Below are 26,671 nucleotides of genomic sequence, written 5' to 3' on the forward strand. Positions count from 1 at the left end.
GACAAGACTGCCAACAGGTGCAGCATCAGGAGGCTGTGGGTCATGGAGGTGGGGGAAATGCAGCGAAAAAGGAGAGGAGTGGGGAATGATGGGCAGGTGTGTTGGCAGAGGGTGGTACACAAAATGGGTGGGAGACAAGAATAGGAAGGAGGTAATAAGACAGACATCATGGAAACTGATTGGTGGAGTGTGTGGGGATGGTACTTCATTGTAGGTTGAGGCCAGGATAATGTTGGGAGCAGAGAATCTATTGTAAGGGTAACACCCATCTGCTCAGTTCAGAAAATCAGATGGTGGTGGGGAGGATCGAGATGGCTTGGGTAGTAAAGCAGTAAAGCAGCCATTGAAATCAAGCACATTATATTTAGCTGCATGTTGTGCCACAGGGGGTATTCTTTGCTCTTGGCCACAGTTTGGCTGTGGTTGTTTATCCTGTTGGAAAGCTGCTTGGTAATCATACCAATATAAAAAGCTGTGCAATGATTGCAGAAGAGCGTAGTTCTGACAGACAGCTGATTGGTTGTCATCCGAACATAAAAAGCTGTGCCTTGCTTGCAGCAGAGTTGGTATATGACATGGCTGCTTTCACAAGTAGCCCAGCTACAGATGATGTAGGATAAGCCTCTGACAGGATTGGAATAGGAAGTGCTGGACAGATGGATTGGGCAGCTTTTGTACCTGGGTCTTCCGCAGGGATGTAATCCTTGTGGCAAGGGGTTGGCATAGGGAGTGGCATAGTGATGGACTAGGATAGGATGATGATGAGATTGGGTAGGCAACAAAACAACGCTTTAGGAGGGATGGGAAGGATCTCGGGTAGGATATCCCTCATTTCAGACATGATGATAGGTAATCAAAGCTCTGGCGCAGGATTGCTTTGATTACCTATCATCTTGCCCTGAAATAAGGGACATCCTACCCGAGATCCTTCCCATCCCTCCTAAAGTGGTGTTCTGTCAGCCATCCAACCTCCACAACATCCTAATCCATTCCTATGCCACTCCAAATGACAACCCCTTGTTACAAGGATTATGTCCCTGTTGAAGACCCAGGAGCAAGATCTACCTAATTCATCCACTCAGCACTTTCTATTCCAGTCCTGTCACAGGCTTACCATACATCATTTAGACTCTGTGCTTCCTGTGAAAGCAGAAATGTCATATACCAGCTCTGCTGTAATCATTACACAACTTTTTATATTGTTATGATCATGTACCAGCTGCCCACCAGGATAAAAGACCACTGCTAAACTGTGGCCAAGAGCAAAGTAGACCACCCTGTGACACAACATGCAGCCGAACATAACATGCTTGATTTCAGTGGTTGCTTTACTTCCTGAGCCATCTGCATCCTCCCCTCCACCACAAGCTGTTCTGAACTGCAGAGATGGACTTATCCTCACAACACATTCTCCCCTCCCGAAATTATCCCAGCCTCAACCTATTGTAACATACTGTCCCCACACTCTCCACTCAACAGTTTCTGCCCCCTCTGTCCTATCACCTCCTCCCTGTTCTTGTCTCCCCACCCCCTTTGTGTGCTGCCCTCTACCAACCCACCCACCCATCTTTCGTCACTCCTCTACGTTTCCTCTCTGTTTTCCCCACCTCCCTGCTCCACAGCCTCCATCTGTGCCTGTTGGCAGTCTAGTCCCTGCACACTCTGCCAGACAGTGTTCCTCTCTCCTCCCACCCATACACTGCTATCCCTTCCCCTTCCCCTTCCCTTTCTCCTTCGCCTTCACCTTCCCCTTCCCCGCCCTCTTCAAACTGCTGCTTCCATTCCATGTGACAGTTGCAGTATGGTCCGAGCTGCAGTAGCTGGTGGTCATGTGTGCATGAGGCATGTGTGCTTGCTTGTGTGAATGAATGGTGTGTGTTTCTGTCTCTCTCCTTCTCTAATAACTAATGTGCCTGTCTGCAACTCGTCATCTGTACAGTAAGTAGCAACCTCTCTTTTCCTTGACCTATTAATATCCCAACCTGGAGCTTCCACTGTTTGGTTATTGAGTAATTTAATCACTAAATAATGGCTCATCACAACAGTGTGAAATTTAATTTCTAGTTCAATTGCCTTTATTGATTTAACTGTACAGTGATCAGCATTTAAATAGCAATTCTGTAAGGTAGTAAGGAAAAATGGCAGCAACTCAGATAGTTTATCAGTGGTCTGAGAAAAATAAAAAATTCACAAGGGGCAACACAAATGACTAACACCTTGAGTGCTCAAAGACGCAGCAGACTTATTGCACTGACTTATTGACATGGAACATTACATGATGCTATCCAGAAGCTAAGTGACTTACATAGGACATGGGTGAACTTAGTGTTATAAGCAAGTGAATGATTTCCCCTATCTGACGAATAACATATTGGCTTTAATAACTGAATGTTCACCACCAACTGTCTGATGATTTGTGTGCGATGCATATATAATGACATGTGGTGTAGAAGTGACAAAATGATAAAATAGAAAACTATTATGTTTTAGATATTAACATAAAAGATAGCAAAAGTAAAAATAACAATATGCAGTACAGTTATCTTTGACTGTAAGCTGTATAATCAAAAATATTTTGGTAAAAAAAAATGTAATTCTAGGAAAGCTGTAGATTTCTGGGATCAGAAAAATCATAGCTACAAAAGTGGTATTTTGATGGGATCACATTTAAAATCTGAACATTTTGGAATGTGATAATTCTGAATAAGCATAACTTTTTCAGAAAAAGTAAGATGTTTGCTGCAAAGTGATAATGAGGGCTTTCAATTAATGTAAATCAATCCTAAAAGAAATAATTATTAGAAGGGTGACATTTTGAAAAGCATATGGTTTATAGTGAATATTAAATATAGAGTATTTCATGGTAGGAAACATTCCCCAAAAATAGTTATATTATTATCAACAGTGGTTTCAAAATGACACAGTGAATAATAAAGTTTAGTAAAATACAGTGTGGGTATGAATGTATAAATTTCTTATACTAATGGTAAATGCATTATGTGTGTAATAGTAAACAAAACCAAAACTATCTAATGAGTTGAATTGTAGCAAATAGAGCAATTCTGTCTTGCTGTGTTTCAGGTGGCTGTATTTTTCATTCAAATGTAAAAAGCTGTTACAATGCACCTAACTTGGAAGTTTCAACAAAGCACTGAAAAGAAAACAATTTTTATTTTCCGCAATTTTGTTAGTATTCAGTTTACAGCGACCGCTGACCACTATAACACTATTGCTCATCTTGGATATTATGATCTTTGACTCTGCTCTCTTTGTCTTTGTGTCTGTACACCATTTCAAGCTTTTTGGTTGTATTGTGCTTCTATGTATCAGTAAAGTTTTTGATACCGAATTGCTTGTTGTGATTTCAATCCTCAACCATATCATTGTTGGGACTGGAATTAATAATAATAATAATAATAACAATAATGATAAGTACTGCAAGTTCATTATTTACACTGTAACTTTTCCACTTGTTACTTTACCTTTGGTGAACAGAATTTCGACAAGTACAGCATTATTATTTTTCACTCCTGGAACTTTACAGTAATGTAAAATAATAAATAAAATCTTGACTCAGTTTATTTTGTAGCTAAAAGAGAAATGAGGTTTTACCAATACAAGTAAATTATAAATAATTATCTCATGACAAACTCACATCTCATAAATAATATGTTCATAACAATATTGGAAACTGGATTAAAAACTCTGAATTACAAATTAGAAATTTTTGTTGAAAAATATTTTTATGTTTTAAATGACGTTTATAGATAATGCTCTTTATTTAATTCAGCTACACTTCATGATTTCTATTACAAATGAGATTGTTAATACCTGTTGCAGGAGAGTAATTTTGTAGAACTCTAAATCTCAACCCTTAAACTCTTTTCGCAGATCTCAAAGTTCCTCCTCCTCTAAGACCAGATCACTATTCTGGAGTGGAAGGAAAAGTTGTTCAAGCACAAGGACTGCATGTTGCTCGCATTGCACAACTGTACTGCCGGGTGCGTTTTCAAGGGTAAGGGTGGACTGGAAATATAATTACAAATTTATGTGCAACAAAATCTGCTTTAAACTTTGTAGAAGTACCAACAGATTGTAGTAACATATATTCATTTTCAGGAAGACTTTGGTATTTCCATGTGCACACAACAATGACATTTCACACGTGTTTGTGTTTAGGTTTAGTTAAAGTAGTTTTCTGGAAATTAAATTTCCGTGAAATCTAATGATCTGAAACTCATGCCCACTTTGCTTCGTGTAATGAAGAAAATTATTATCTTTCTCGATAGTAAAATCCCATATGAACCTAATGATATTACTCACAGAATGCTCATTAATTGTTCTCAAAATACAAGTGCTTACATTTGTGAAATATGTAATGCATTTTTGGCATAGGAGATTTTTCATTGTGTTGTTAAACCATTTATTAAAAAAGGTTGTGGGAGAGATGTAAATAACTACCAAGTAGTTTCATTTCCAAAAGTTAGTAGTCATAGTAATAGTAGTAGTAGTAGTTGTTGTTGTTGTTTTATTCATCTGTGGATTTCTTTTACAAGGATATTGGACATCTTTTGATATTATGATTTAAGAATAACAAAATTAAAGTAAATCACATAGACGTTTACATACGTATAGTTCTAGTATGATAAGGATGTGGCCTTATAGTAGGAATGGTCCTGGCATTTACCTGAAGTATCTAGGGATACGACAGAAAACCTAAATCAGGATGGAGCCTCCCCCTCCCCCTCCCCCGACGACTACAAGGCCACTCTGTTTAAAACAGTGCTTCCTCATTTGGTTGTTGAGGAAATAACGTACTCTAGAATAACGGACAACCTTCTCAATAACTACCCGTATTTATTTAGTGATTTAAAATTTGAATTTTAGAATCAGTACTAAATTAAAATTTCACTGTGCAACACAATTAACAAGTCAACATTTTTGGAAATACTGTAATTGTCTTCCACTGCATTGCACAGTTTTGAAATTTGTGTCAGAGGTGCTTACGTCCTTCCTCTTTAATGGTGTAAAAGCATGGCACCTTGCAGTGTCAGCCTCATGCTCGATGATGGTTCAGACAACAAAGTATCAAAACATGCTAGAAAAAGGATAGAGCTCAGAAGTTCATGTGAGATGTGAGGCAGATTAATTATATCACATTGCCACCAAATTTCACTAAAGCTTTGCTCACTGCCACCGTGAATGTGTCACACAATGAGAAGGTTGTCATACCACCTCTTACCCACATTTCACCCCTTGTTTTAATGCCACTGCGATGGAGCTAAGAACCACGACACCCAGCGTTGATGTCACATGGTTTTATTATGGGTGGCTGAGGAAAGCATGTCAGACATAACGCCACTCACAGTTGACACAAAAATGACTCAGGAGGTGGCATAAAAGGTGTAAATGAAACCACCCTTTCCCTTGTGGCGTGGATTCCCACACATTTTGTGATAAAAAGTGGCACTTCACAGTGCACTGAACAGCAGGAGGGTGATTCTGACAGTTTCAGACACTGGTGACACCTCCCACACAGTTCAACCCTTCCGTAAGGTCATTTTAGGGCTGCAACTCCACTGGATGTGAACTGACCCATTTGGAGTGTGTGCTGCCATGATCTGTTATACTGTGTGGAACAATTGGGGGCTGTTCAAAACTATTCAATGACATTTGAATGTGATTCAAAGCAGCAAAGGGTGTTTATGCTCTTTCAGCCCTCTTCTTTCATCCACTCCTATGGCATCTCGGGAAGGGGGGGGGGGGGAGGTCTAGTATGGGGTGTGGTGATCTTTCCATCATGTGACACAAGGATTATGATGTAATTTCGTGGCAGTGTGACATCATTAACTCACCTAATACTCTTTGCCCTGTTTTTCACATGTGTCAATACCTTTCTGTTCAAAGCATGACAGAACAAGGGTGATGTAATAGGCTGACACATTTTTGTGCCATTACAGGGGGATGTTGTAGGCACATTTAAGCCAAATTCTGAACTTCAGTGTCAGAATGGGAGACAATTACAAAGTTTCCAAAAAAATTGCCCTTTAATTTTGTTGTGCGGAGTCCCATTCATATTGTCATTCGCCATATTTTTCAAGTATGAAAGAGTAAAACAAGAGTCAGTATGTTTTTCTAAGCTCTACCCAAGGAGTTTGATTGTGTAAATTGAGACATTTTGGTAGACAACTGAGAAAACAGAATTAATGCTGTTGCTACAAAATGGCTTATTTCTACTCTTTAAATGAACTTAATGAATGTAGATATGGAATACTTCTCTGTGTGGGGAGAAACTAATATGGGATTCCATGTGTTACAGTCTTGTCCTGCTACTTTCCTCATCATGGTTGCCATAAGTTCTGGAAATCAGGGAATATCAGGGAATTTGAAACATGTCAGGGAATATCAGGGAAACCTTGGGAGGGGGGGGGGGGGGGGGAGACCACTGGAAAAATCTCATGGCACAGCTAAATATGTGCACTGCATCCCTGCGCCCTCATTTTAACTGCTTCTCTGCTTCCTACTATTCGCCTCTTCTTGCCACTAGCCTAGCAGCTGCCGATGAGAGGCAGGGAGGCGTGGGTTGTTTGGATCTGATTCTCAGAGACTATTGATGCAGCATCAGAGACGGTGGTCATGTGTGCACGAGTTGTGTCTGAGTGATTATATGAATGTGTGTGTATGCTCTCATTTTCTGACAAAGGCTATGGATGAAAATTTGGTTGTGAGAGTGTGATAGTCTTTTCTACATGTCTTTCTGTTACTCAGTGATCATCTTGACAGTGAGTTGCTAGCTACCCTCATTAGTATTGATTCTCTGAGTATTCGTGCACGTTACTGTTGCATAGACTGATCACTGTGGTCTCATTTCATTAACATGGTGTCCGTGACACATGAACAGCTGGCCACATTAGTGGACTTCCACGACAGGCCAAAACCACAGGCATTTATGCGGGTATCTCTGATGGATCAGATCTGCCAATCTGAAGCCCATTGTTTCCCACTAATGTTCAGGTCCCGCCCATCTAGTCTCACTAATCTGCCTGGAGGCCAGGTCTGTTTGTGTGTGGCATAATGCAGTGGATTTTCGTCATGGACTCAGGACTGCAGTGCTCCTCAGCAGGCCAGAAGAATTGCAACTGTACATTGCAACTGTACATTGTACAGTGTGGTGTTTTATAGACATTTTATTTATTGTAAATGATAATTAATTGAAACCCTCAGCTGCCAACAGGTGTTGTTGATGTACCTCAATGGGGACAGCTGAAAATGTCTGCCCTGACCGGGACTCGAACCTGGGATCTCCTTCTTACATGGGAGACACTCTATCCATCTGAGCCACCGAGGACACAGGTGAATAGTGTGACTACAGGAATTTATCCCTTATGTAGATTGTGGACAGTTGGGAATGTGGGTCTCACGGGAAGCGTGCAAGGGATAAGTCCCTGCAGTCGCGCTATTCATCTGTCCCCTCGGTGGCTCAGATGGATAGAGCATTTGCCATGTAAGCAGGAGATCCCGGGTTCGAGTCCCGGTCAGGACACACATTTTCAGCTCTTCCCATCGAGGTATATCAACAACACCTGTCGGCAGCTGAGGGTTTCAATTAATTATCATTTATTCTAGAGAAGCTGCATGGTCATCAGTGGTATCTGTCCTTTCAAGAGCAGTTACTGTCTTCATATTTATTTATTTATTGTAGTACATTTTGGCACTTTGAAAGTAGTCCGCATATTAGAAAGTATGGACGATAAGAAGAAGAAAATTGTGGCAGTCACTGGTGGTTTGTACACTATGTACTCATATATTTCTTGAAAGAAAAATCACACAATACCTGTAAAATGATATGATCATGTGGCATTGATGGGTGGGAGGCCCCATCCAGGGAAATTTGGCTGCCTGCTTGCAGGTCTTCATTGAGATGACGCCACACTGGCCAACTTGCATGTTGGTGGTCATAAAGTGGTGATGAGAACAACACAACACCCAGTCCATGAGCAGAGAAAATCTCCAACCCAGCCAGTAATCAAACACGGGCCCGTTACATGGTAGCCAAACACGTTACCACTCAGCTAAGCAGGCAGACACACAATACCACTAAAATAATTGACATAAAACAGTGTGTAATAACTGACAATAACGAACATATTTGAACCAAAGTTTTATTGACAGTCACTGTAGCATTGGTTTACACAACTCTTCCCTGCCTTATACATTTTTTTCAGGAGGCCTACTTTTCTCAGGTTATTTCTGAGCACAGTGAAGGTATTTTAAATATGTCTTGCGACTCCAAGGAAATGCATGTTTTTGTCACCAGATGAAATAAACAAATTCAGTAGTCTTAATGAAACACACATACCATTTGGCTTGCTTTCTCCATCTAAATTCAGTTCATTACAAAAGATGTTGATGTTAGTTCTTAAGATTTTTGCTCACACGTTTAGAAATACTAAAGTCCCTACATTTTTTTGACAACTTATGTCTTTGCTCACCCTTGAGATCTCAAAATTTGTCAGGAAAAGATTCTAAAACTTATCTGGAAATCAGGAAAATATCAGGGAATGTCACTTGAAGAAACTTGTGGCAATCCTGCTCATGTACATAATTGAGCCTCCATTTCATTTCAGGAGGAATTTTTTCTTCTTACAATGTTTGGACACTACAGACATTTTTTACCTTTTATTGTGACAGTTCATTGTTAGAAATATTTGAATTCCTTTCTTTCTTTTCTAACACTAAAAAGTCCATGATGGACAATATTATGAAAAGGAGGGATTCTACTCACCATAAAGGAATGATGTTGAGTTGCGGATAGGCATAACAAAAAGACTGTTATACATTTAAGCTTTTAGCGAAAAGACCTTTTTCTGAAGTAGAAAACAGACACACATTCACACAAGCCAACCCACACACACGTGATCATTGTCTCCATCTCCTGTAGATGGACTGTTGACTGCAACTCTGACTGATGGGAGCAGTAATTTGGCATGGGTGGTGGGATGAGAAGGAGGTGTGGGGCAGGTTAGGTGAAGTTAGGAGGTTAGGGATTTTTTTTTTTTTTGGGGGGGGGGGGGGAAGAGGGTGCTTTGGTGGAATAAAAGTCTGTGTAGTGCTGGAGTGGAAGCTGGAAAGGAGATAGGTAGGTGTAGGACAGCAACTTGTGGAGGATGAGGCCAAGGGGACTACAAAAACATAGACATATAGCAAGGAGAGTTCCCATCAGGACAGCTCTAAGAAGCTGGTGTTGGTAGTAAGGACATAGATTGCGTAGGCTTTAAATCAGTCCTTGAAGTGAAGCACATCATGTTCAGCAATTGTGTGGTCCAACCATCTCTCAGCCACAGTTTGTCAGTGGACATTCATACAGACAGACAGTTGTTAGTTCTCATGCCCACATAGAAAGCAGCATAGTTGTTGCAGTTTAGTTTGTAGATAACATGTCTGCTATCACAGGTGGCCCTAGCTTTGACGGGATAAAAGATGCCTGCGTAGTGGAGTAGGTGGTGATGGGAGGATGTATGGAACAGGTCTTGCATCTTGTCTATTCACCCTTCCCCTCCACATTGGTATCTCAACACCTACCCAACCTATGCAGCATTCTTGACCACCTATGCTTATCCCCTTGCCTCATGACGCATATCCCTGCAATAGACCTTGGCGCAAGACATATCCCATACATCTTCCTATTTCCACCTACTCTGGCCCTGACACAGGCATCTCCTACCCCATCAAAGTCAGGACCACCTGCAAAGGTAGCCATGTGATCTAGCAATTTAGCTGCAACCACTGTGTCGGATTCTGTGTGACAACTAACAAGCTGTCTGTCCACATGAATTGTTACTGCTAAACTATTGCATGGAGGCAGCTGGATCACTCATTTGCAATGCGTACCACCGAACAAGATGTGCTTGACTTTAATGACCATTTTCACACCATGTGTCATTAGAATTCTTCCCAGCATCACTAGGTTTCTGGATTGCACAGGGACAAAATCTCCCTGCAACATATCCTTTGTTCCCCCCCCCTCCCCTCCCCCTCCCCCCCCTGCCTGAACCTTTGCTAGTCCCTGTCCTCTGTGTACCTATCTCCTTTCCTGTCCCCACTCCAGTACTACATATGACTTCTATACCACCAATTACCCCACATAGTGCTTCCTACTTTTCCTCTCTCTGACAGTCCCAACACTTGCTCCCAAGCACAGCCTCCTGTTACTGCATGTAGCAGCCCTATACTGTCCCCACCATGTCCGTGATGCTTCCACAGGCAGCACTACACTGCCATCTCTCCTCCTCCTTGCCTCACAACACTTCCGTACCACCACAACCCACCCCAGCAAACACTCAGACAAAGTCAAAGTTGTTCCTCAGTGCCCAGAGATGACAGTGGCCACATGAATGTAAGTTGTGTTTGTGTCAGTTTGTGTGTTTTTCTACATCTGATAAAGGGTTTTGTCCAATAGCTGAATATATTGTGTTCTTTTTCATTGTGCCTGTCTGCAAATATGCCTCCTCTATGTGGTGAGTTGCAATCTAGTTTTTCCCATTGTTATTCTTCCATCCCAGATTTTTTTCATTTTTTCACATATAGAACAGTGTCATTAAAAATCCAGTGATATCATCATGCTGTAATTCCACTGTTCAATTCAGTTATTGTATCAGTGAAGCAAATAATTAATGTGTGTATTGCAGTTAGATTGTCTGTTATGTTCATAGTAATTTATCATGATCAGTATCCTTGGCCTTTATTTTAAAAGATAATTCATACTATTGGTGACCTTGATGTAATAATTAAAGACAGTGTTATGGTAAGCCACAATCATAATTAATGAAGTGAATGGAAACTGTTTATATGATAAATTACTGTGCGCAGGTTTGTGCATTATTATCATGTAACTGAGGGAACCAAACAGGGCTTGGTAAGATTTGACATGGTGACAGCAAACACACAACTTACACATGCATGACCATTGTCTCTGGTTGCAGTGACCAGAGTCAGTGGTCAAATGTACGAGGGCTGTCCACAAAGTACATTACGTTTTGGAATTAAAAATAAATAAAGTATTGGAAATTTTTTTTATTATATACAGATGAAAGCCACACTTAAATACTACTTTTCTACATAGTTGCCATTTAAATTAAGGCACTTATCATAGTGATGGACGAGCTTGGAAATTCCTTCGTCGTAAAATTCGGCCGCCTGCGCCTTCTACCACGTGGTTACCTCTTCTTTTGGGACAGAAAAGGTGTGATTTTTGTGGATTTCCTGGAAAGAGGCACTACAATAAACTCTCAAAGGTATTGCCAAACTCTGCACAACCTCAGAAGAGCAATACAAAACAAGCGCAGGGGAAAGTTGGGCTCAAAGATCTTGCTGATTCACGACAACGCCCGGGCCCACACAGCAAATGCCACTCGTGAAGTTCTCGAATATTTTAAGTGGGAGTTGTTTCCTCATCCGCCGTACAGTCCCGACCTGTCACCGAGCGACTTCCACTTATTCCCAGCAATGAAGAAGTGGTTGGCTATGCAGCGTTTTGATGACGACGCACGGCTTCAAGAAGAGGTAACTACGGGGTTGAAGGCACAGGTGGCCAAATTTTACGACGAAGGAATTTCCAAGCTCGTCCATCGCTACGATAAGTGCCTTAATTTAAATGGCAACTATGTAGAAAAGTAGTATCTAAGTGTGGCTTTCATCTGTATATAATAAAAAAAAATTTCCAATACTTTATTTATTTTTAATTCCAAAACGTAATGTACTTTGTGGATAGCCCTCGTATGTGAGCTGTGCTTGTGTGAATGTGTGTTTCCTACTTCAGAAGAAGGCCTTCTGGCCGAAAGCTAAAATGTATAATAGTCTTTTCATTGTGCCTGTTTGTGACTCTTCTGTGTGGTGAGTAGCAATCTGTCCTTTTCATAAAATTGTTGTATTTCGTCCTGGTCTTCCATTGTTCTATTTAGGACAATGTAGCTACACCACCATGTGCAGGTAAATACAGTATCATCACATATTCTGTCATCTGGCAATTGTTGCAGTATTGATTAAATTTGCATTAATCATTGTAGCTGCTACTGTGCCTCAAGACACAATGACATCCTAAAAAACGTCTGCCTCTCAAGCCTACCAGGTATACAGAGAAAGTTCTTGCAGCATGTACTAGTGGGCTTAAATTCATTGCACAGGATATGGGTGGCATTATAGGAATTTGTTGTTCAAATGTGTCACTGTTACTTTTGTAAAAGTAATGAGAGCATAACTGTGGGCCAAGTGCAGATAATTAACACTGATGAAGTAAATAGTGACCTACAAGTGAAGTGTTCCAAATTCCCCTTGCAATGACACCACTCCACAAGCAGAATATGACATAGAACTGTACACATATGTACCTGCTGGTGTCAAGAAGTGAACACTGATGACAGATGATTCCAAACAAGACAACTGTCCCTTGAGGTTTTGGGGTTGTAGCAAGATGTCGACGTATTTTGACTGCAGTCTCAAAACATCATGGATTACTAATTACTCTGACAAAATTCAAGGACCACAGACGACAGTTATCAATCTCTCATAACAGAGCACATGAAAAAGGCATAGTTTTTGATTGACAGAGGTGGAAACATGTCTGTCTAGTCTTCTCCTGTCTCCAGTGACTTAAAGCTCATTGCAGCTAAATGTAAGCCTCAAACTGATTGGTTATCAAGATCACATCTTACCTGAGAGTAAAAACCCCCACCCCTTTGGTAAAAAAATGTTTTGCTCATAAAGACTGCAAATTCTTTTTTCTAAAATCTATAGCTTGTCAAAGAAATGATATTAGTTTTTGTAATTGAACTCAGATTGACGTGCCTGTACTGCAAAACCACTATTTCGAATATGTGATTGTTGAGATCATTAGGTGATTTTCCTTGTGTGAAGGTTGTGAGTACTGGTTGACTTCAGTCAAATGTTTTTCACCTCTAACCCTCTCCAGGAAGGGACCAAAGATTGCTTTTACTGACACAGAATTTGGTGTACTACTGTGCTTCACAATAAGCAAAGACAGACAGTTTTAGTGCCATCGTTTCAAAGCTTTTGGAACATTACTTAATATGAACAGTGTTTGAGTGATGGGCCACTGCCCATTACCAAAAGAGTTTATTGGAATATCTCCACCTCAATTAAAGTTATCCTTAGGTGCACTGCCTCTGACCACTCTTTAGAAAAATCTACTAAGTGTCTCTCTGAGTTCACAAACTTCTCTTAAACAAAACCTCAGAAGCAAATGTGTCAACAGACAGAACTATGCTTTTTCCAAGAAATTTTCTTCATTACATGAAATGATTAGATTGAAGCATTGTTAAATTATTGCAGTTTCAGGTCAGAAAACTACAGTCATTAACTTTAGTGGTGCATGACACTAAAGAGCAATTATCCATGGCTTTCAACCATGTGAAGATGTTTTCATTTGCCATTATCCCATTCAAAGGCCACTGCAAGATGGCTCATTCACGCAGACTACACTTTGCAAATATATTTTCTATATTGGTATATATGGAACCCTCATCTTCATGATACGGACCCAGGAATAAGACACCCTATCCACATTCCTTCACAACCTCAACACCTTCTCTCCCATCTGCTTTACCTGGGCCTCCTGTACCTAACGCACCACCTTCCTTGACCCGCACCTCCCTGATGACTCCATTCACACTTCCGTCCATGATAAACTCACTAACCTGCATTTCACCTGCTGCCATCCCTTCCACACCAAAAAATCTCTCCCGTACACCATATTCACCAATGGACAACATATTTGCAGTGACAAGAATTCCCTTGCCCAGTATGCCAAAGGCCTCAGGAAGGATACATGTCTTTTGCCAGTTCCTTCATTATCTCTCGTCCTGCCTTGAAATGTGAGACATCCTACCAGGGATCATATCCCTGTCGCAGAACAAGGTGCAAACCTGCTCAATCCACCCACCCAGCACCTCCTACTCCACCCTTGTCATAGGCTTATCGTACTCCATCAGAAGTTGGGCCATCTGTCAAAGCATCCATGCCATATATCAACTCTGCTGCAAACACTGCACAACTTTTAATGTCAATATGATTGCCAACCAGCTGTCCACGAGGATGAATGGCTACTACTAAAACGTGGCCAAGAACAAAGTTGACCAACTGGCAACACAACATGCAACTGAGTACTTCATGCTCAAGTTTGATGCCTGCTTTGTAATCTGAGCCATCTGGATCCTTCCCTCCACCACCAGCTTGTCTGAATTATGCAGGTGGGAGTTACCTTTATAATACCACCTCCGCTCCTGTAATCGTCCTGTCCCCGATCTCAGGTAACGTACTGTCCCTACACCATCGACCGTATTGCCCCCTCCTCCATCCTTTCACCCCCACCCCCCCTTCCTGCTCCCCAATTTCCCATCCTCGCATTGCCTTCCTGCTGTGCTCCCCACTGATCCCTACAATCATGCCTTACATGCCTAATCAGACTGCCTGTGTTCCTCCAAGTTGACCAGTTCACCTGCCAAAATGTGTGTGTGTGTGTGTGTGTGTGTGTGTGTGTGTGTGTGTGTGTGTGTGTGTGTGTGTGTCTGAGAGAGAGGGGGGGGGAGGGGGAAGGAGAGGGAGGGTTCTCTGTGTGTATTTTATGGTAGCTCATCAAAGGATAACTCTGAAAGCTAGCAAGTTTTCTTTCTTTAGCATGGGCCTACTGATGACTCAGTGCTTCTACTTTTCAATGAGTGACCTTCAATCCAAGAGTGTTATGTATGCTCCATCAATAGACTAAAACCACCTTTAATGACAGCCAAACCTATGGTCTGTAATATAGAGTGTAATGGGTTAAAGAGTGAGAAAAGGACATTATCACTTATACTGAGATCTAGGTAAGACTAAGGCCACAATAGACAAGCCTGCAATTCCAAAGCATGGTGCTATAGTTACTTACTTTCTGTGGAGGTTATTTTTGGTGTAATTCAAAATAACGTTGATGTTAATAGGAAGTAGTGAACCCAGTACACTTTGCAGTGTACCAAGTCAATATCTTTCAGAAAATAATAATATTGTAATGAATGATTGATATATGTCAGTGTAAAGTGATTGTACCTTTTTGTCAATTCTCATGGTATGTTACATAGCTATGGCTCTACAGATAATGGTTAGTTAACAACACACAGCCGGCAGCTGTTATTTCTACATATTTAGGCATATATTTACAACACAATAAAAGGTTATTAAATTAACCAGACACATTTGACTTCATTTACTCTAAACATCTTTAGTGGCAATTTTCTGTGATGATTAGGCACGTCAGTGCAAGATATGTTTGTGGGTTTGTGGTATGCTTCTGTAGATCGTTTTTGTAATACTTCCACTCTCACTTCACACTTCTGTAATTTCATCAGTCTCTTATTTATATGTATTTATTTTCTGTTATGTAGAACAGAAGTTTGTAAGATGGACTGTAAGTACAGTCAGACCACAAATGCAGTAATATACAGTATTTATTTACACATCTACAACACAACAGTAGCAGAAAGTTCTTGTGAAATGATGCCCTTGTTTGAAGACATAGTAATATTGTTGGCTTTCCAGAGTTACAAGTCCTGGTGTGAGCCGAGGAGGAAACGTGGTGACTGGAGGGAGAACAGTAGCTAAATCACGTCTTCTACCAGCTGTTCCAAATCCCAGATTTGATTTAGCATTCCAGCTGGACCAACCAGAACAGATTCCTAGACATGCTGTTCTATTATTTGAAGTAAGAGGAACAGGCAAGGAGCTTATAGGAGCACGGAGGGTCACTCTTCAAGATTTGCTTTCAGGTAAGTTAATTTCAGTGAGACTTCAGTTTCACTTTGTAAGAAACTACAACTATTTTTTTTTTTTCTTAAGTCAGCTACATTTTTTTCCAGCACTATAGCAATCCTTGATCAAATGTGTGAAATGAGTATGGAAGAGGCAATAGTAAAGGAGGAGTCAGAGGAAGCATAGCCCATTGGTTAAGAAGAGGAAGGGGCTGAAGGGAAAGGGGATAGGAATGCAGCACTGGAGAATACTTGCACAGCTGCAGACGGTAGTAACTGCCTGATGCAAATGGGAATTAGCAGGGTGTGAGGACAATGGGTGTGGTAGGTTGTATACAGACTACCAAGGAAACAGTGCGGGTAAGTTCCGTAAAGTTGGGGTCAGAGAGAAACTAAAGGCTGATGGGGTCCTGTTGTCGACAAAAAGTTATTTTGGCCTTATTATTAGTTTTTATGTTTTTGGGAAGTTTATGATAAAGTTTAACTCCAGTGTGAAAAGTACCATCTTTGCACAGAAATGTGTTGATTTGGGACATGAGTAAATTTTTATTTTGTATGGTAAAGTGATCATGAATATCACAGTGTTACTGCAATGTACTGTCCTTATCTATTACATTTATTTCAAAATATATGGGTTTCCATAATGTAGGGACATGATAAAGGAGGAATGCTAGATCTTGAACAGAGCACTAAATGAGTGTCTGTGTTTGCATCCAAACATGATTCTTATGCCCCTTTTTGGAGTTTGAAAGGAATAATAGCTGCTTTAGTTTTTCCCCAAAATGTGATCTCAAGTTTAAGGTGACAATGAAAGTAGGTATTACATGCACACTTCACTGTTTTCTAATTACCGCAGGATTTTAGTGAACAAAGAAGGTAGCATGTCATGCTCAATTTTGTGTTTAGATATTCTATATGCTTATTCTATTTAATATTGCTTTCTGGGCATAATCCTAAGAATTTGGTTTTGTTAACAAAACTATTCTACCTGGTGCGCAAGATTATGAGCCAGGTGAAATATCCTGAGGCTTCAAAAGGAATTAAAATTCCAAAGAAAGCAGCTGGTAACAGTTGGGAATATTACTGAACTATCAGTTTAATAAGTCATAGTTGCAAAATACTAACACAGCAGAGAAACATGGGCACATACAAAACAATATTGACTCTATGATTTATCTTAGAACATAGGCTAACGAAAGGCAAACCTACATATATAGCTTTTGTAAATTTGGAAAAAAGCCCTTGACAGTGTCAACTGGAATACACTCTTTGAAATTCTGAAGATAGAAGGAGTAAATGATGTAAATAATGAAAAACTGCACCAGTTACTTATTTTTCTGTGTTTAGCTCAACACGTTTTTGATGTGATTTGTACCTCTCTTGTACTGTAATAGTGTTTTTGAGGTTATACTACAATCAGAAAACTGGAGAAATGAATCTTGGAATACTTTTTATAAGCTAAGCTTAGAGATAGTACTTTTGTTTTTCTATTTACAAGTATTGTGACACTTCCATTACACAGAAAATCACACATGCGAACACCACAAAAAATATTTATGCAAGCAAATGCACTTGAAAATGAGAATTAATTCTCAAAACACATTGTGCTATGCATGAAAAAATAAATAACTGCTGCAGTTTTTCTTTCTTTAAATCATGACTGACTCAGTTACAGTTTTTCCAGAAACATCAATTATACTTAGTGAAATTAAGTCATTAGTGCGTAGCCAGGCAATGAAAGTAATATGCAAGTTCAAAAACACAGAAATGTAAGTTTTCAAAACAATTACACACATGAAATTCAGCAAGCAGTGTCGGCAGTTGGGTCTGATTCCAATCTACATTAATGTTAATCTAAGATAGAGGAGTCATGGTACGAAGATTTTGATGTGAAAAATGGAACCAGTATTATTAAATACAGAAATAAACCTCTTACACCAGTAGAAAAGCATTCCAAATAGACAACTTTTGGACATACTTTTACGAATAGGAAACAGAATGGACCCTAATACATGGAACATTTTAGGGAGAAAATTCATAGAAACTGAACAGTCTGAAATCCAAACAATATGACAATATTAAAGAGGGAACACGGTTAAAAAACCACACATTCTACAGCAGAGTAGTGAACAACACACAGTATTCAATGACAGAGAGTTAAACCTGTTAAGCAAAGGTTTAAAAGATAGTGCAAAACAAAGCCATTGAGAGAATACACTGAAACAGTTCATAGTGGCAATAGACAATGCACCAGATATTGTAAAACTAAACAGCAATGAAAAATGTGCCATAGGTCACAACCTAAATAAACTCCTAGAGAAGGAAGTAGTGAGATATGAAGATAACCATAGATACATACAAAATGATTCCAAAACAGTAGAGAAAATCAGGAAATAAACACAAAAGCAGGTAAAAGCCACACAATTGTCATTATGGAAGAAATTGTGTACACTGAAAATGTTCTTAAATTTTTCACAGAAAACAACATAGAACAACTAAACAAAGATCCAACAAGACAATCCCATAGCAAAATCAAAGGACAGTTACAGAACACACATTTCTTACTGATGGAACATGAGAAGAAATACATTACCCGTATGAGCCTTAAAACCTTCGTATTAAGATCCCAGCCTAAAGTACACAAAGGAGGATATCCAGTGACACCCTTTGTTAACAGCATGAACAGTCATGCATACTAAATATCCACAAATTCAGTCAGTACCTTAAAAAAAGTCACATATGAAACAATGTATACTGCAAAGAACAATATCACACTAGTCACTGCAGTAAAGTAAATAAACATTCTAGATGGTGCCTATTGTCTATCACTAGACTTCACACACCTATATTCCAATATTCCTATTGAAGTGCCTCTTGTAGTAAGAATGAACAACTCACTAAAGCACAAAAAGTGTTTACAAGCTTAAATTATTGTATTTATAGTGTTACTAGAACTAATCCTCAGCTACAGTTACTTTGTATTCAGTGGTAATGTTTATCAACAATGAGATGGGCTAGCTATAGGTTTATCCGTATCTGGCTCAATAGCAGATGCAAAGTCTGTCCCATACATCTTCCTACCACCAGCTACTCCATTCTGGTCACAAAATCATCTATCCCATCAAAGGCAGGGCTCCCTTTGAAACCAGTCATGTGATCTACAAGTTAAGCTGCAACCAACAAGCTGTCTGTCCACATGAATGGCCATCAACAAACTGTGGTCAAGAAACAAGTGGACAACTCTGTCAGTGAGCACACTGCCAAACCTTGAACAGAAAAATTAGGCAGCCAGGAAACCTGCTTACAACACATGATGTACTACAAAAGATATGTAGGTGATACCTTAATTTTAGTTAAAAGCAACACCGATAACATCATAAATTTTCCTGCCGACGTACACAAGAAAATAAATTTTACCGCTGAATACTGAAAAAAACTTTTTATGAAAAGGAAAGTTGCTACTCACCATATAGCGGAGATGCTTAGTCGCTGATAGTCACAACAAAAAGACTGACAAATAAAGCTTTCAGCCAGTAAGCCCTTCATCAGAAATAGATGACACACATACACTCACACAAACACAACTCGCACACACATCACTGCAGTCTCAGGCAACTAAAGCCAAACTATGAGCATCAGCAGCAGTGCATGATGGGAGTGGCGACTGAGTGGGGGTAAGGGAGAAGGTTGGGGTGGGGAGGGGGAGGGATAGTAGGGTAGGGGTGGTGGACAGTGAAGTGCTGCTGGGGGGCGCAAAGGGATGAGAGAGTGTAGGGCAGCTATCTGCAGTCGGGAGGTTAGACGGAGGGCAGGGGAGAGGTGAGGGGAGGGCGGGAAGCAGAAAAAGAGAGAAGTAAAAAGATTGGGTGCGATAGTGGAATGAGAGCTGTGTAGTGGTGGAATGTGAACAGGGAAGGGGCTGGATGGGTGAAGACAATGACTAACGAAGGTTGAGGCCGGGAGGGTTACGGGAACGTAGGATGTATTGCAGGGAAAGTTCACACCTGCGCAATTCAGAAAAGCTGGTGTTGGTGGGAAAGATCCATATGGTACAGGCTAAGAAGCAGTCATTGAAATGAAGGATGTCAGGTTTGACAGTGTGCTCACCGACAGGGTTGTCCCCTTGTTTCTTGGCCACAGTTTGTTGATGGCCATTCATGCGGACAGACAGCTTGTTGGTTTCAGCTTAACTTGTAGATCACATGACTGGTTTCACAGGGAGCCCCGCCTTTGATGGGATAGATGATATTGTGACCAGAATGGAGTAGCTGGTGGTAGGAGCATGTATGGGACAGATCTTGCATCTAGGTCTATTACAGGGGTATGAGCCATGAGGTAAGGGGTTGGGAGAAGGGGTCATGTAGGGAGGGATGATTATATTGTGCAGGTTCGGTGGACGGCGGAATACCACTGTGGGGGCGGGGAGGGGAAGGATAGTGGCAGGACATTTCTCATTTCTAAGCACAACGAGAGGTAGTTGTAACCCTCTTGGAGAATGTCATTCAGTTCCTCCAGTCCTGGGTGGTACTTAGTTACAAGGGGAATGCTCCTCTGTGGCCGGACAGTGTGACTTTGGGAGGTGGTGGAACACAGGAAAGATAAGGCACAGGAGATTTGTGTTTGTACAAGGTTGGGAGGATAATTACAGTCTGTGAAGGCTTCAGTGAGACGCTCAATATATTTTGAGAGAGATCGCTCGTCACTGCAGATGCGACGACCACGGGTGGCTAGGCTGTATGGAAGTGAGTTTGTGGTATGGAACAAGTGCCAGCTGTCAAAGTGGAGATATTGCTGGTGGTTAGTAGGTTTGATATGGACGAAGGTCAACATCTAGGAAGGTGGCTTGTTGGGTTGAGTAGTACCAGGTGAAACAAATGGTGGAGAAGTTGTTGAGGTTAGGGAGCAATTTGGATAGGATGTCCTCACCCTGAATCCAGATCACAAAGATGTCATCAGTGAATCTGAACCTGGTGAGGGATTTAGGATTCTGGGTGTTTAGGAAGGATTCCTCTAGATGGCCCATGAGTAAGTTGGTATAGGATGGTGCCATGCAGTTGCCCATAGCCATACCCCAGATTTGTTTGTAGGTAATGCCTTCAAAGGAGAAGTAATTGTGGGTGAGGATATAGTTGGTCATGGCCACTAGGAAGGAGGTTTTGGTTTAGAATCCATCGGGTGTTGGGAAAGAAGGTGTTCAATAGCAGTAAGGCCATGAGCATTAGAGACGTTAGCATAATGGGAGGTGGCATCAATAGTGACGAGCAAGGCACCATGTGGTAAAGGGGCAGGAACTGTGGAGAGCAAGTGGAGGAAATGGTTGCTATCCTTTATATAGGAGGGCAGGTTCTGGGTAATAGGTTGAAGGTGCTGGTCTACAAGAGCAGAAATTCTCTCTGTGGGGGCACAGTAACTGCCCATAATGGGGTGTACCGGGTTGGGTTTATGGACTTTAGGAAGCACGTAGATGGTAGGGGTGCAGGAAGTGGTATGGGTGAGCAGAGAGATGAACTATGGGAAGAGGTTCTGGGATGGGCCTAAGGATTTGAGGAGTGACTGGAGATACCGCTGGATTTCTGGAATGGGGTCACTGTGGCAAGGTTTGTAGGTAATCCTTGCATTTCAAAACAATAGTGGTGTAGCCTTTGTCCACAAGTAGAATTATAAGGTCAGGATCAGCTTTTACGTGGTGGACTGCAGTTCTTTTTGTGGATGTAAGGTTAGTTTGCTTGTTAAGGGATTTAGGGAATGATGGTGAGGCAAGGTTTGAGATTAAGAAATTCTGGAAAGTTAACAGGGGATGATTTGGGAGCTGTGGGGTGGATCACAGTTGGATGGAGGAGTGAACTGAGTTAGGCATTGTTCAACATTGGTCTTTGGTTGAGTCTGATTGATGTGGTTGGTGCCAAAAAGTGTTCCCATTGTAGAGACTGAGAGAAGGAGAGGAGGTCTTTAACAAGTCCTGCATGATTGAATTTGGAAGTGGGGCAAAAGGTGAGGCCTTTGGAAAGGACTGAAGTTTCTTTGCGGCTAAGGATTCTGGATGAAAGGCTCACGACTGCGTTTCAGGTCTGTTTAGTTTCTGGATTCTTTGTGGTTGTGGGAGGGGTTTCGGAGGGTAGGGTAAATATAGTAGGTGTGTGAGACAAGGTTTGTCACCTAAGGGGGAACGTGAGGGAGGTTTGAAGGTTGTCGTAGAAATGGTGGACAGTGGTAAGTGGTACTCCAAGGCGGGAGTAGGAAATGAGCAGGATGGAGAGCTTTTTCAGGGGGCGTTGTGTGTGTTCCTCTAGTTCCTGGAGGGCAAGAATTTCAATGTATGTTATGGGTTCCAGGATTTTGGGATTGCACAGCAGGAGAATTTTGCGGATGGAGAAGGAGGTACTCGAAGGAGTATGGTTTTGCAGGACTATGTTGGTGAAGGCTAAGAATGGTGGAATCTGAGCAGGTGGAGGCCATTGTGTAAGGAGGGGTGGCAGCTGGAGATGGGTAATTTGAATGTAAGGCCATTTGGGGGGATTCCATGAGCCAAGCAACAATACAGCAACAGTATGTGGGACTATTTCTGGCTAGGGATAAGGAAACCTTTCTGTATTGATGCAGATGGAAGGAGCAAGGATCCATTGTGGTGGGAAAAATTCGCAAAATTATGAAAAATTACATAAATAATGTAGAATTATGTCCGAAAAATATTGCAAAAATACACCCAAATACATGTCAAAGATCACAAGAAGGATGAAATAGAAGCAAAAGGGGGAAATAATATCTGAAGGAGTTGATGATAGCAATAGGCGACAACTCACTAAATATGGCATGAAGTTACAGTGAGATCAAAGTGTGTGTGTATATATATATATGTGAAAGAGTGGGGGTGGGGAGGGGTTCGTAGGAAGAGATACAAGATCGTGTGGCACCAGAAAAGTGTGGGAAATAACATGTAAAAATATCGGACAGTGATACAGGGAGAGTGAGTAATTTGAGGATATAGGATTAATGATATCAATGGGAGAATGTGGGACATAAGATGCTGTACCAACAATGAGTGTGGTCTTGTAGCCATCTGTTGCATGTGGCCGAGATGGTGATACGGTGTGGCTCATAAGTAGAGCTTACAGTGTGGTTTGTAAGGCAACAAGATAAACAGAGGAAAGAAGAGAAAGAAGGACAGACATTGAGTACAGTGATGCATCGGAAAATAGTAACAAAGGAAACCCCCCCATGAACCATGGACCTAGCCGTTGGTGGGGAGGCTTGCGTGCTTCAGCGATTCAGATGGCCATACCATAGGTGCCATCAAAACGGAGGGGTATATCTTGAGAGGCCAGACAAATGTGTGGTTCCTGAACAGGGGCAGCAGCATTTTCAGTAGTTGCAGGGGCTACAGTCTGGATGATTGACTGATCTGGCCTTGTAACACTAATCAAAATGGCCTTACTGTGCTGGTACTGCGAACGGCTGAAAGCAAGGGGAAACTACAGCCATAATTTTTCCCGAGGGCATGCAGCTTTACTGTATGATTAAATAATGATGGCGTCCTCTTGGGTAAAATATTCTGGATGTAAAATAGTCCCCCATTCGGATCTCTGGGCAGGGACTACTCAAGAGGACGTCATTATCAGGAGAAAGGAAACTGGCGTTCTACGGATTGGAGTGTGGAATGTCATATTCCTTAATTGGGCAGGTAGGTTAGGAAATTTAAAAAGGGAAATGGATAGGTTAAAGTTATATATAGTGGGAATTAGTTAAGTTCAGTGGCAGGAGGAACGAGACTTTTGGTCAGGTGAATACAGGGTTATAAATACAAAATCAAATAGGGGTAATGCAGGAGTAGGTTTAATAATGAATAAAAAAAATAGGAGTGCGGGTAAGCTACTACAAACAGCATAGTGAACGCATTATTGTGGCCAAGATAGACACGAAGCCCACGCCTGCTACAGTAGTTCAAGTTTATATGTCAACTAGCTCTGCAGATGAAGAAGAAATTGATGAAATGTATGATGAGATAAAAGAAATTATTCAGTTAGTGAAGGGAAACGAAAATTTAATAGTCATGGGTGACTGGAATTCGAGAGTAGGAAAAGGGAGAGAAGGAAACATAGTGGGTGAATATGGATTGGGGGAGAGAAATGAAAGAGGAAGCCCTCTGGTAGAATTTTGCACAGAGCATAACTTAATCATAGTTAACACTTGGTTCAAGAATCATAAAAGAAGGTTGTATACATGGAAGAATCCTGGAGATACTAGAAGGTATCAGATAGATTATATAATGGTAAGACAGAGATTTAGGAACCAGGTTTTAAATTGTAAGACATTTCCAGGGGCAGATGTGGACTCTGACCACAATCTATTGGTTATGAACTGTAGATTAAAACTGTAGAAACTACAAAAAATGGGAATTTGAGGAGATGGGACCTGGATAAACTGACTAAGCCAGAGGTTGTACAGAGTTTCAGGGAGAGCATAAGGGAACAATTGACAGGAATGGGGGAAAGAAACACAGTAGAAGAAGAATGGGTAGCTCTGAGGGATGAAGTAGTGAAGGCAGCAGAGGATCAAGTAGGTAAAAAGACAAGGGCTAGTAGAAATCCTTCAGTAACAGAAGAGCTGCATCAAACCAGTCTCAGGACTGAAGACCACAACAGCAACAACAACAACGGAAAACAGCACTGGGTTAGGATTGAAGGAAAGCCATCAGGCAGAAATCAAATTATGTAAAATCCAGAATGAAATGTAACAGTATTATGAAAAGGAAAGTTGCCACTTGCTATATAGAGGAGATAATGAGTCGCAGATAGGCACAACAAAAGGACTGTCACAAATAAAAGTTTTGGCCAGTAAGATCATCATCGAAAATAGACAAAACACACACACACACACACACACACACACACACACACACACACTCCAGCAAATACAACTCGCACACGCAAGACAGTAGTCTCAGGCAACTGCAGCAGCACCAGTGCACGATGGGTGGCTTAAAGAGGAGGCTGGGGCAAGGAGGGGTGGGGATAGTAGGATAGGGGTGGCGGACAGTGAAGTGCTGCTGGAGGGTGCGCAGGGACGAAAGAGTGTAGGGCAGTTATATGCAGTCGGGTGATTAGATGGAGCGCAGGGGAGAGCTGGGGAGGGTGGTGGGTGATGGAAAAGGAGAGATGTAAAAAGACTGAATGCGATAGTGGAATGAGTACTGTGTAGTGCTGGAATGGGAACAAGGAAGGGGCTGGATCGATGAGGATAATGAGTAGCGAAGGTTGAGGTCAGGAGGATTACAGGAATTTAGGACATATCACAGGGAAAGTTCCCACCTGTGCAATTCAGAAAAGCTGATGTTGGTGGGAAGGATCCATATGGCGCAGGCTGAGAAACTGTCATTGAAATGGGGGATGTCATGTTTGGCAGTGACGATCACAGTCCAGTCACAAACACCACCTATCCCATCAAAGGCAGAGCTACCTGTGAAACCAGTCATCTGATCTCTAGATCAGCCACTGTGCTGCATTCTATGTGGACATGACAACCAACAAGCTGTCTGTCTGTATGAATTTTTCAAGAAACTGTGGCCAAGAAACTAACGGACCAACCTGTTGCTGATCACACTGCCAAACATGACATCCTCCATTTCAATGACTTCTTCGCAGCCTGTGCCATATGGATCCTTCCCACAAACACCAGCTTTTCTGAATTGCACAGATGTGAACTTTCCCTGCAATATATCCTATGTTCCTGTAACCCTCCTGCCCTCAACCTTCATTAGTCATTGTCCTCACCCATCCAGTCCCTTCCCTGTTCCCATTACAGCACTACACAGCTCTCATTCCACAATCACACCCAATCTTTTTACTTCTCTCTTTTTCTGCTACCCTCACCTCTCCCCTGTCCTCCGTCTAACCTCCCAACTGCAGTTAGCTGCCCTACACTCCCTGTCTGCCACCCCTACCCTGCTATCCCTCTCCTTTCCTGCTCCAGCCTCCTCCTTACCCCCACTGTCACCACTCACACCATGCACTGGCACTGCTGCTACTCATAGTGTGACTTGCGTTGCCTGAGACTGCATTCATGTGTGTGAGTTGTGTTTGCATGAGTGTGTGTGTGTATGTGTATGTCTGTTGTCTATTTTTGACGAAGGTATTACTGGCTGAAAGCTTTATTTGTGACAGTCTTCATATTGTGTCTATCCGTGACTCAGCATCTCCACCATATGGTGAGTAGCAACTTTCCTTTTCGCAATATTGTTACGAGGGCTGTTTTTTTTTCCAACCTCCGATTGGCTGTAAATAAAAGAAAAATGTACAGAAAATAATAATTTTATTACCAAAAGTACAGTAAAGTCTTAACTTATTTTTCTACATAATCGCCAAAACGATTGAGGCACTTGTGATACCGCGACACAAGCTTTTCAATGCCTTCCTCGAAGAATGTTGCCACCAGTGAGGACAGGTAAGTCTTGACGGCGTCCTGAAGTTCTTTGTTAGTAGCGAAGCACTGCTCACCTAACCATGACTTCACTTCTTGGAACAGGTGATAATCACTTGGTGCTAGGTCCGGGCTGTATGGTGGATGTTCAAAAACTTTTCATTTAAACTTTTTGAGGAGGTCTTTTGTCATGTTGGCACTGTGTGGCCAGGTGTTGTCATGGATCAAAACAATGCCAGATGAAAGCATTCCTCTGCGTTTGCTTTGAATGGCTCTGAGGAGACAACGTTAAGTTTCACAATAAACTTCCTTGGTTATCGCTGTAGCTTGCTCCATAAAGTCCACCAGCAGCACTCCTTTATGGTCCCAAAACACAGTGGCCATTGTTTTTCTTCTCATCAGTGAATGTTTAAACCTTTTTGGCTTGCTTGGGGAAGCTGTGTGCATCCACTGTTTTGATTGTT

General features: G+C 41.4%; 1 protein-coding gene across 1 annotated transcript in view; it reads left to right on the plus strand.

The window, feature by feature from the left end:
* Nucleotides 1-26,671, plus strand: part of LOC126263538 (uncharacterized) — a 222,218-nt gene that overhangs the window by 168,720 nt on the left and 26,827 nt on the right. The window contains exons 16-17 of the mRNA XM_049960661.1: nt 3,892-4,015; nt 15,586-15,812. Coding sequence (XP_049816618.1) covers nt 3,892-4,015; nt 15,586-15,812 — 351 coding nt within the window. The remainder of the gene's footprint in view (nt 1-3,891; nt 4,016-15,585; nt 15,813-26,671) is intronic.

This window comes from Schistocerca nitens, chromosome 1 (genome assembly GCF_023898315.1).
Source record: "Schistocerca nitens isolate TAMUIC-IGC-003100 chromosome 1, iqSchNite1.1, whole genome shotgun sequence".
Lineage (NCBI taxonomy): Eukaryota > Metazoa > Arthropoda > Insecta > Orthoptera > Acrididae > Schistocerca > Schistocerca nitens.